Source organism: Ambystoma mexicanum, chromosome 3p (assembly GCF_040938575.1).
Source record: "Ambystoma mexicanum isolate Mex_15411 chromosome 3p, UKY_AmexF1_1, whole genome shotgun sequence".
NCBI classification, from domain to species: Eukaryota; Metazoa; Chordata; class Amphibia; order Caudata; family Ambystomatidae; genus Ambystoma; species Ambystoma mexicanum.
The window spans coordinates 64,645,648-64,657,854 of record NC_090925.1 but is presented as its reverse complement, the minus strand read 5'-3'; the positions used below and the strand labels follow the sequence as shown (position 1 = coordinate 64,657,854).

Here is a 12,207-nt window from a genome sequence, read left to right as displayed (position 1 = left end):
ATTTTCTTTTTTACAATTTTTGAAAGTTTTGCGTGGGGTTCTTTTTTCCCTTCCTGTGCTCTTTAAGATGTTTTTTATTATTGTTGTTTTTAAAATGTCATGTTTTTTATTAGTTATATATATATATAGTAAGGTACGAATAATATTGACTGAAAGCTACCTTGTCTGTCAACAAACCCCCTTCCTCACCCAACCCTATATTTTATCACCGAAACGTTACAATGTGGAAATGCTTACATGTTTGTATTTAATGAACTTTTGTGTCTCAAACAGGATTTATCATGGCATCGAATGGGCAGCCTGCAACTAATAGATATGTTAGATTTAGAGAAATGTTAGTGGCTAGATTAACATATTCATTTGAATGTGGTTTATCAATGTGTGCTATCGTGTTCTTCATCTCAATGTTTTGTCTGGTGTTACACTGGATTATAGCGTTCATCTCTACCGAGATGAACGAGGGGGGAGGGGGGAACAACACCACCCTTGCTCCTGGAACGAAAACAATTCCGACTGTAGGTATCAAAGAAGGTGATTTCTTGATCTGGGATGGATCACACTTTGTGTGGGGATACTATACTACACCACCCACTGCTGTCCTCTCACAATGGAGAACCAAAAATGTAGATAATGACACAATGTCCCAACCTGGAACATACAACAACCACACGATCCCTCCCGCCCCAATGTCAAACAACGATCTCTTATTTATTAAGGAGGATGGAAAAGTGATTATGATGACAGAACACAAGTCCCTATATGAAGAATTAGAAAAGGGGGGTGGGAGGGAGGAAGGGGGGCCTGGTTCTTCACCTCCTATAACGAGAAGGTACAGAAGAAGGGAGAAAAGTAGGCGGAGAAGAGAGACTGGTGGAAAAGGGTATGATGAGTATTATGGGCTAGGGTTAGACAAAATGGAAGACCCACGACACCCTCACCAAGCAAATAAATGGTATGCAGATATGAGCACAACAGCTAAACAAACAACCAATGAGAGCTGTTATGTCTGCTCACTTATCCCCCATGCATCAGGCACACCTAAAGTATTGTTGCCACGAGAATTGCCCATTGTGGATGCCCAATGTCTCCTTCATCTCACGCTGTGTAGAATAAAGAACACTTTCCAAGCACACGATGTCTCTTTCAGAATGGTACAGAACAACAAAACGTGCTATTCGCAAGCGTCTGGAGTGATCTGCCTTAAAGAACCTTTCTTTGCAATACAAGGGACACTGTTTTCCGAGAACAAATGGAAAGACGAAGAAGTGCTGTGCAAGGCAGAAGCACTGAGGGGTGTCCAACCGGAAAAGTTGCGGTGGATGGAAAGAACGTGCTTGCCAATATGGAAAGAACACATCCCTAAATTAACATGGGTAACAGCGATGGAAAAACCCTTTAAGCTACAAAGTGAAATACAAAACGAACTATGTTTCAAGGGAGAAGGAAAAATGGCAATGGGAACGAATAAGAACTGTAACAAAACTCTCACCATCCCAGATATGAAAAAGGGAACAGCAGCACTAATGGACACCTACTGGGTATGCGGAAACAAGGCGTACCTGCACCTTCCCCAATCATGGAGTGGTAGCTGCTCAATGGCCACTTTGCATTCAACACTAATGGTGATTCCCGAAAGCCATATTGACAGAAGTAACATGATGAACGGAGGCCTGAACCAGAATGCAGCGTCTCCAACTACACAAGCGCACCTTTATGTCCTGTCCTCCGGAGGGAAAGGAGAAGAGCTCTCAAGGAACAAGCGAGCCTCGAACTACATATCACAAGCATCATCTGATTTATTGGCACAGATCCCAGACAAGTATCGCCTGTTCAGCTCCGTGGAAACATTCTTTGCTTCGCTAGTATCAAGTGTCCAAGCAAGGGCAAATGCAAAATGGCTCCAGATCACACGGTGGGAACTGATCCAGTTGGCCAATGACACTGAAGAAGGGTTTAACATAATAAAGGTGGAACTACGAGCTCTGCGATTAATGACCATGCAGAACAGGTATGTTCTAGACCTGTTAACAGCAATCGATGGAGGTGTTTGCCGAAAAATAGGAAGTGCATGCTGCACGTTCGTACCTTCCGAAGACGCAGAAAATGGGTCCCTGTCCCACGTTATTGAAGCAGTACATAACCTGGGCGAGAAGATGAAAATGGAAGGTGGAGCTGAGGATAGCTCGTGGTTCGACAATATCTTCTCTTGGGTTCCCTCATGGCTTGGAGTGACAATGAAGTTCCTGATACCAATAGTGGTGGTCGTCCTTGTGATGTTCTGCCTGTGCCAGGTGGGCCTCCGATGTTGTGCTAATGCAGTCCCAAACGGTGCAATGATGATGGTGACAATGGGCAACTCCGGTGGTACAATTAAAGCAACACAAGAAGTACATGTGCAGACAGGAACAGACAACACCCCCAGGTACCAGTTAGTGCCTATGTGCCGTGACAAGTACATAGTAGATAAGCTATGGCACACCACGATTAAAGAACCACGAGACGTAGAACTGGAATGGTATGAGGAGGTCTGGGTAGATCTGGAAGAGACTGGCGACTGTATATATTTGACATGTACACCAGACGAGTATGCTAGGAGAGGTGAGAGCTTAAGGGGGGTGTGCAGAGCATGGATGCCTATAAAAGGAACCCCTGCATGGGATGGTGCAGTGTTAGAGGAACAAGAATGTAGAAGATTAGAAGAGCTAAAGAAATTCGTTACTTTAAGTAACGAAAGGGGGGAAATGTAGGGGAGGAATGGCCACGAGGCCCTCCTCACCTACAGCTCCCTCCCCAGGTGAGGACCATGGCTCGGTGGGAGCACCCTCATGCCACCCGGGCCCAGGTGGAGGAGGGTTCACCCGCCGACGACATTGCCCACACGCACCCTGTCCTTGCATTTACCGAAACTTAAGTTAGGCCTAGACGCCATCTTGCACAGCAAACATGGTGTGAGTTCAGCACACTGTAACGAGGCCCCCACCTTTGGAGGGCCTTTCATGCATCTCTGCCGCCTCAGCAGCCCTGGCAGATCCGCTGCGAGCGCGTTCCCATGAGAAAGTCGGAGATGAGCTAAACCCGAGATGCCAACACGGCAACATTATATTAGTAACAATGTGATATTGCACCCCGTATGACCCGGACCGCAAGGCCGGGGCAACGGGGAAAAAAGCTGAAGCATCACTATCTGAAGAAGGTAGAAAATAGTTCAAGTATTGGTATTAATGAACTACCTCTGTTTAAAATGTGAATGAACCATAAAAATGTAACGTTATATGATATCCCTCCAGGTCTGGACTAATGCTGCTATAACCACGGAGAAAGATGTTGACCAAACGTGTAACCTCTATTTGTAAAAGTGTTTTTCAATAGTATGTAGAAACTTGAACTCATATATGTTTTGAATCACCCAAAGCGGCGAGCATCAATCTCTGTAGGCCATAACCTAGATATCCCTCGTATAACGTCTAATGTACATACAATACGCACACAATGTAGTGAACATAATGTTAGGTAATGAAAAGGTACTGGAACCAACTGTATTAAAGAAATGTGTAACGAAAATGAAATATATATATATATATATATGTGTGTCTGAATAACGTTAAAATAAGGCAGAACAGTATAAAACTTCTGCATTCACTGATCAGCAACGCACGAGGAAAATACCTTTGTGAGTATATGCAAGGTCATTCCCTCTCCCACCCCACCAAGCCTGCCAGATGAAAAAGCTAAGACTTGTGCCGCGCTCCCTCACCTCCCCCAACCAAGCTGGCGTTACTTCAGAGAGTCAGAGGCCCCGGCGCCGCAACCAAGGCCACAGCCCGCCACCTGTGTTATTTACAGCACGGTAATAAACCCACGGATGAACCCACTGATCTACCAGCACCCTCTCATAAATCCCACGAACCCCCCAAGAATCCTGACCCCGTGTAAGGACGACCCCCATCATTGGGACAAGACACAGAGACCCATCTATATAATAACTTCTAACGCAGCAGACAGACATGTATCACTCGGCCCAGGTCCCAGAGCCCCGTCCCGTGACCTAAAATACCGGTCAATAAGACACAGGTAAATCTCACCCCAACCGACAACCACCAGACCTCTCACGAGGTGCATTCCTCATGTGTTGTGTTTATTTTATAAGATAAGCTGGTGAAGCGATTTATTAATGAACGTAAATGTCATTTTCTGAATAACTGCAGTGTGCATGGCCTAGGGCAAATGAGACAGGAAAGGTATTCGTCATTGTCACAGGCTGCCCCAGCACATCAACACCGCACGGATGACCTCAAGCCGGCCTGCCAGGCCCAACCCAACCCACGAGGCTGACCAGTGACGTCGTCCCGCCAAGACCAACCCCGCGGCAGCAACACCTATAGTTAGTCGACACCACCCAATCCCAATTGACTTGTGCCCCCTATAGTGTTTAGGTGTTGATGACGTTTTTGTATTAGAAATACGCCTGTCTTTGCTAATGTCAGGCAGAGCGCTCTCGTAGGTTGCAGAGTTCTTTGCATGCCTTATCCTTGGATAAACTCCCACTTACGCTCACCCGCACTCTGTCTTGGTCTTATTCCCACTACGGGAGAGTCCCTTATTGTCTCTCATTGCGGGGAGGATCGTGCTGAATTGGGGGCGCTTCCTTTCACTAGCTAGAGCATGGATGTCCACCAGTCTGTCTGTATGTCTGTCTGAGTGTCTTTGTCCACTTCCCTGAAACTGTGGGCTTACTTTAAAGTGTATACCTTGAGTATGGTGTACAAATTATATTAAAACCACTTAAACAAGAAGCTTGTCTGGACCTGCGAGCAGAAGCTCACTCTCCCCCAGGCTGCCTCCAAGAACACCACCGAGACCCTCCAGCACAGCAGCCACAACCCCCACGGAGATGTGCAGGAGACTGCACGCTAGTTAAAGATGGCTACAGGCACCACGGCCCCAGAGAACTTGAATGTCAAGTCAGCATCTAACTGCCCCCAGCCCATACCCTGGTCTGTGGGAAACACATAGGTGCCCAGAAACATACACTATGGGTACAAGCTGTACCCCCAGCTATGGGTATCATAGGGGTATCCCATGGGCATTGTCCACAAAAGGAAACATGAATAGCTGCACTGCCAGAGGCCCAGACTGGTCCTCAGAGGCATAAAACATACAGGAAAAACACAGAGAAGTGGTAGGACGAGTTTTGGAGGCCATGTCCCTCCAAGAGGCATCACCAGCATTACAGTATTCATCAGGTTGATGTTCCTGTGAAATCTGTGTTAATGCCGCGCAAAGTCATTATGACGTGTGAAGTGAAGTCAAACAAAAATCCACTGAGCTCCACTCAGAATCACAATCACTGCTCTATGTATTGCTACCATTGCACTGTAACTATGTTTTAAGATTTCTTGTTTCTGTTGCGCCCGTCTACCTTAGGGCTTGGTGCGCATTACCAAACAAATAAATAAACACACAAACAAACAAACAGTCCTATCAGTTAGAGGTCTCTGCCCAGGCCAGAGACCATGTTTATGAAACCATGAATGGTCTTGCAAAAAGGTTTTGATTCGGTTAAAACAAATAAGAGTCTGGCTGATGAGTAGTCTGGTTTTGACAGAGGAGTGGGACCGTGGAGCAGGTTCTTAGCATTCGTTATTGGGCATAGGTGTCCAATTTATCTAGGCTTTATGGATCATGATAATAGTTTAAATTATCGAAATGGTTATCCACTCTAGATTTACCTAAACCATTCATTTCTATATTGGTGGCTCTCCATGAGAATTGAATTTCCAGAGTACATCTTGACCAGTCCGGGAATTAAGATACAGCCTTTACCCTGGGGCAGACAGGAGTGCATGCGTGGGGCAGACAAGAGTGCATGCGTGGGGCGGACTGGAGCGCGTGGGGCGGACTGGAGCGTGCGGGGTGGACTGGAGTGCATGAGTGCGTCGAGCGAACCGGTGTGTGTGGAGATTGAGATTGAGATGCATGGAGTGGATAGGAGTGCATGGAACAGACTGGAGCGCATAGAATTGTGTGACGTCTATAGTATGGTTTGGAATGCAGAGAACGTTTTGAACGAGCACATAACCCATCATATCACACCACCATGCTTACTCTCCACTCTACACCACCACTCAACTAGAACACAGAGATACTATGACACCATTCGGTATAACTGTTCTCATACCAACATCCGCCGCATACTCCACATCATTCTAAGTAAACACTGCTGGTTACACCCCCCCCCCAGCCAGGTGTTCTCCTCAGGCCTAACGCAGCCACACTCGGTCTGGATAAATCCTGCCAGAACGAACACATACTCCTGATCTCTCAACCACCACACTTACCGCTAAGAAGAAGCTATTACACGAATACCGCACCAGCTGCACACATACCCAGTGCTCACACGCACCTTTGACTCTCTCTACTGACCTGAACTTCGGTTCCCAAGGGCGTTCAACCTGCCAGCGCCTTCAGACCATACCAAAGATATATAAGGCGCTATATAAATGCAAAATAACATAACATAACATGAGTCAAGGGGTTAGGCATGGTTATATAATGTTATTTTATGATATGTCATTGGGCATTTGTATAGTGCCTTTTACCCAGTGGTATGATTCCAACGCACTGTGGGTTGTATGCCCTCAGGGACCGTAGTCCAGGTCAGTGGAGAGAGTAGTGTAGTAAATAGTGCTTGGATGCACTTGGTATGTGTGCAGCCTGGGCGGATTAAGTGTTGTATAGCTGCAATCTAGTGCTAGGCATGCAGCAGTGGTTGTGTGAGATCAGTAGGATGTGTGCAGTAAGGCCATTTGGACTTGGATAGCTGCATTCTGGTGGCAGGAGAGTTTGTCAATGGGATACTGTGTTCAGCTTGGCTGATTTTTGTGGGGTCTTTGTTCGAGACTGTTGAAGTGATGATGGAGGTCCATAATTAAGTGTGCAGCTATGCCGAATTGGTCAAGGAGTAAGGCTGTATTCTATTGTTTGTTTGCAGAGGAGAGAGTTAGCATATTGGTGAGTTTCAGTGTCTGTGTGGTTTGGAGGGTGACCATGTTCCTAATTACCTTCCCATGCCCATCAAGGTGACAGTATCTCCCTTTGGGGCAATTATGCTATGGTCATACCTGTGTCTTGTTGTGTCTGTAGTTGCTTATTGGAGTACCTCTGCATCCAGTTTCATTCCATCGGTCCTACTAGTACATCCTAAAAATCATGGCTGGTGCTTGTGAGCGCAGGCCAGCATCAGTGGCTATGGCCATCCCTGTGTCTTGCTGAGTCTGAAGTTGCTTGTTGGTGGAACCTTCTCAGTGTGCGGTTGCATCACGTTCTGTACTAATGGACGTACGAGTACATCCTAGAAATGGTGACTGCTACTCAGGTCTAACATCTGGCCAGGCATTAATTGGCTTTATGAATCATGGCCACTCCACCACCAGGATGGGCTGCCATGCGGTCAACGTGCACCAATACATAGCTGGGTGGCAGGGCTTGCACAATAGAAGGGCCCGATGCCTCACACAACCACGTCTTGGTAAGAAACAAGAAATCAGGTAAATGATGAGAAACTAAGTCATAGCATTCCATAGAATGTGCCACTAGCGAGCAACTATTTAGGTTTAATAAAGCCCATAGGCTGTAGAGTGTTCGGAGGAGTCAGGGACAGCACAGTGCTACGAAACAGAGCAGTACTTTCCACGACATTAAGTCCTAAAAGAGTATCGGGAAGGGTCTGCCCGTCCTGTAACATCCGTGCACGGTCAGGTACAGATGGGCTTGCACTAAGCATGCCTTTGGTGCTCTGACAGCGCGCCCTCTGCGCGGACGAGACTCACAGCACATTTAATGCCGGAAAAGTCTGGGAGTGAGCAGAAGAACGCCCACTATAACAATAGAAAGCGGACTGGCCGCAGCGTTAGTGTCAGGTAAATAAGGCACTTTGCTTAGAAAGTGCAAGTAATAAAAGCGCATATTACAATAAACACATTCATCCCCTCCACGCAGGAAGGGTAGAGGCTTTAAAGTGATTATGCCAGAGGAACAATCTCACCTCCTACTCTGTGTGTAGTTGAGATGCTGATTGACGGTAGGGGTGCGCATATGCAGTGTAGCAGGATGCAGCCAATGTTTACAGGGGTTCAACCGCAGATTTAACCGGGGACTGACTACAGTTGCGAGAAATGGTACGCATATTGTAGAAATTATGTTTTTCATTTAGCATGATTGGCCAGATGACTGCAGACACCCTGTATAATTGAACATTGTCCCTTTTTCCCACAGAACAAGAAGTCAGGGTTATATGTGAAAGCAATGAGGTGAGTCTTTATTTGATATTGCAGTTTGTTGGGGTTTACACAAGCATTGGGAAGCCATAGGATGTACGGGCAGGATTCTTAAAGGGTGCTATATGGTTTCACCTGCAGCATTTTAAAAGTGAACTGTTTCATTGTGACATGTTGATCATTACCATTTACCCCTTCTTCATAATGGGGCCTTCCATATAACGCGAGTTGTCCCCCTACCTTGCACACACATGCTCACCCTTCCTTTCCCCCATCCTGGTCCAGGAACAAACAGCCCACTTTTAAAGGGCCTCATCACGAATGTGGCGGTAACCCTTAAATGCGGCAGAAATGCTATTACCGCCTCATTTAAGGGTATGCCAAATCACAGGCTTAACAGAATAACCCCCAGCCATGAGCTGGGACAAAGCCGCTGTGATTTTGCCGATTTTCGGCACTATTACCACCGGCGGTAACAGCGCCGGCGGTAATAGTGCCGAACATTCCCCATTGGGAACAAAGGGGAATGGGAAATTCCTGAATGGGCCCAATGGGGAATGGGGACTTACTGTTTCGCCAAACCTGTGATCCGGACCTAATAGTGCCAGGGGGGTTTGGCGGTAGTGCTAATAGCCCCAGTGGTAATACCACCAGGTTTAGCGCCCAACTCGTGATGAGGGTCAAATAACTGCAGACTTCTTGAAAGAGTGCAAACTCACTTCAGCTAACAGTTTTTTTGCTGATGACCGACCAATCAGTTCAAGACGCAGGGCGAGGCTGTAGCTACTGGCCCACACCTTCTTTCCAGCACATAGAGCTGGTTCCAGCAAGCGAGGCACTGCTCTTTTGTCAAATTAATTCCTCTCTTTGCCAAAGGCTATGCATCCATTGGCTTCCCAGTAACCCCTTGTGTGCCTCAACAATGGTATTTCGAAGTAACTGCAGATATAAATGTATACCCAAACGTATATTTTCTATTGTATGCAGACCATATTAGTTAATTTTAGTCACTTGATTTCTCCTTTATGACATTTGACAAATCAAACAATTTTCAGCATTTAATTTCTATGCTGCCTGCATCCTCTCTTTTTAATAAATGAGCTCATTTTGTCAGTAGACATTTGCCTGGTGCTGGATGATTTGCATTGCATGATTACATTGAAGGTGCACTTATGGTATGAATGGAGCAGGCATAAGAAAACAAGGAACCGGAAGCATAACCACAGCTCAGAAAATGATGGTCTGGCACTTTGCATCAACCAAATGAGTTCTCACAGACTCTCGGTGCGATGCCATTTAACTTCTGCCTGATCTCAGAAGGTTCAGTAGAAGTGGAACTCAGCACACGATCTCCTGTTGATAGAAAGATTTTGGTGGGATCTGGAGTCCAATGTTGCGGAGGGGAAATGATGACACTGGCATATGCAATCTTGGTTTCCCTTCACGTGATCTCCTTGGTGACTGGACTGATGGGAAACGTGTTCATCCTCACTGTGAATTTCATTGAGAGGCTCCGAAGCAACAGCGATTTCGGCTCTTCTGAACTCATCCTCTGCAGTCTTGCTTTCTCTAACATTGGACATGTGTGTGTTTTCTTTGTACTACAAACCAGTCCGATGTTATTTCAAGCACTCTATTTACTGGACAGAGCTGTGAATGGATTCATTGTTACTCTGCTTTGGCTTCGCTGCTGTAGCGTCTGGTTTGCCACTTCTTTCTGCATATACTGCTGTGTGAAGATCGTGAGCTTCACGCACCCCTTCCTAGCCCGACTGGCGAAGATTTTCATGAATAATGTGTCCTGGCTGCTCCTGGTCTCTGTGTTTGTTTCATTGGCCACGTGCATCCCCATCGCCTTCGATTCTGATCTGCAACCAGCAGTCCAAGGTCTGAATGATATTTCAATAGACAAAAATTTGAATACCTCACTCAATGGTTCCACGACTGGTCCGAGTTTATTTAAAAGTTTTAAGAAAGAGTACACTGGGTATGTCATCAATTTATTGTTAGGGTTTGCAGTATTCATCTTCTCGACTTTGGCAATACTTATCACTCTCTTTAGGCACATGAAGCGGATGGGACAGCATGCACAGAACTTCAGGAACCCAAGCCTGGATGCTCACACGGGAGCAGTCAAAACAGTGGCCTCCCTACTTGCCCTCTATTCTACATTCTGCATAATGAACTGCATCAGATCTTTCCATGATTTCGCACCTAGCAGCTCACTGTACTTAGCGTGTCTCCTCATGTTTTCCTACTTCCCAGCCCTGAACTCCTTGATCTTAATCCTGAGGATCTCCAAACTGAAGAAGACACTAGTCAGGATCCTTCTATGTGCAGCTCGTTACAGAATGGGCACAGCTTGAAGCTCCTACTTCCCTGCCCAGAACTCCTTGATCTTAGACACTGGCTGGGATCTTTCCATGTGCAGCTCGTTGCAGAATGGGCACAGCTTGAAGCTCCTTCTTCCCAGCCCTGAACTCCTTGATTTTAATTCTTAGGATCTCCAAACTGAATAAAGCATTGGCTGGGATCCTTCAATGTGCAGCTCATTGCAGAATGGACACAGCTTGAAGCTCCTACTTCCCAGCCCTGAATCCGTGATGTTAATCCTGGGGATCTCCAAACTGAAGAAGACACTGGCCGGGATCCTTCCATGTGCAGCTCATTGCAGAACGGGGACAGCCTGAACTTCCTTTTCCCAGCCCTGAATCCGTGATCTTAAACCTGCGGATCTCCAAACTGAAGAAGACACTGGCTGGGATCCTTCCATGTGCAGCTCATTGCAGAATGGGGGGCACAATGAAGCTGCTCCTTCCCAGTTCTGAACTCTGTGATCTTAATCCTGAGGATATACAAACTGAAGAAAACACCGGTCAGGATCCTTCCATGTGCTGCTCGTTGCAGCAAGGGGACAGCTTGAAGCCTCTCCTTCCCGGTGCTCAACTCCTTGATCTTAATCCTGAGTATCTCCAAACTGAAGAAGACACTGGCCAGGATCGTTCCATGTGCAGCTCATTGCAGAATGGAGGCGGCTTGAAGCTCCTTTTTCCCAACTCTGAACTCCTTGATTTTAATCCTGAGGATCCCTAATCTCAAGTAGACATGGCCAGTATCATTCCATGTGTAGCTTGTTGCAGGATGAGGCCGCTGGTAGCTCCTACTTTCCAGCCCTGAACTCCTTCATCTTAATCCTGTGGATCTGCAAACTGAAGAAGACATTGTCCAGGTGTGTTCAATGTGCAGCTCATTACAGAATGGGGGTGGCTGGAAGCTCCTACTTCATAGCCCTGAAATCCTTCATGTTAATCCTGAGGATATCTAAACTGAAAAAAGCACTGGCCAGAATTGTTCCAAGTGCAAATCATTGTCGATTGGTGGTGGGGGCTCCATGAAGCTCCCACTTCCCAACTCGGAACTCTGTGACCTTAATCCAGAGGATCTCCAAACTGTAGAAGACACTGGCCAAGATCCTTCCATGTGCAGCTCGTTGCAGAATGGAGGTGGCTTGAAGCCCCTCCTTCCTGGCACTGAACTCCTTGATCTTAATCCTGAGCATCTACAAACTGAAGAAGACACTGGCCAGGATTGTTCCATGTGCAGCTTGCCGCAGAATGGGGGCAATTGGAAGCTCCTACTTCCTAGCTCTGAACTCCTTCATCTTAATCCTGAGGATCTCCAAATTTACGAAGACACTGGCTGGGATCCTTCCATGTGCAGCTCGTTGCACAGCTGTTTTAGGAGTAGGGGGGGGGACTGGTAAACTATTCCAAAATAAACCAGCAAATACTCACAGGAAATAGGTGTGGCTCTGTGGCCCACAATTTTTCACCAGACACGTTTGTGGTCATTGGTCAAGTCTTATTAATGAGTTTGTATTTGGAATGAGTTTTAGTTGGTTGCTAAAGTTAAAAGAACATTACATATTTTG

At 46.4% G+C, this 12,207-nt stretch overlaps 1 protein-coding gene across 1 annotated transcript; it reads left to right on the top strand.

Annotated features, from left to right (window-relative positions):
- The first annotated feature begins 9,565 nt into the window (after window positions 1-9,565).
- On the top strand, window positions 9,566-10,642 carry LOC138579754 (taste receptor type 2 member 40-like). Its single transcript, XM_069649987.1, has one exon. It carries the CDS (start codon window positions 9,566-9,568, stop codon window positions 10,640-10,642), a length of 1,077 nt encoding a protein of 358 aa, XP_069506088.1.
- The last annotated feature ends 1,565 nt before the right edge of the window (window positions 10,643-12,207 follow it).

Excerpts from the sequence above, each read along its gene's own strand:
- LOC138579754 (XM_069649987.1), top strand. The coding sequence starts at position 9,566 with ATGCCATTTAACTTCTGCCTGATCTCAGAAGGTTCAGTAGAAGTGGAA.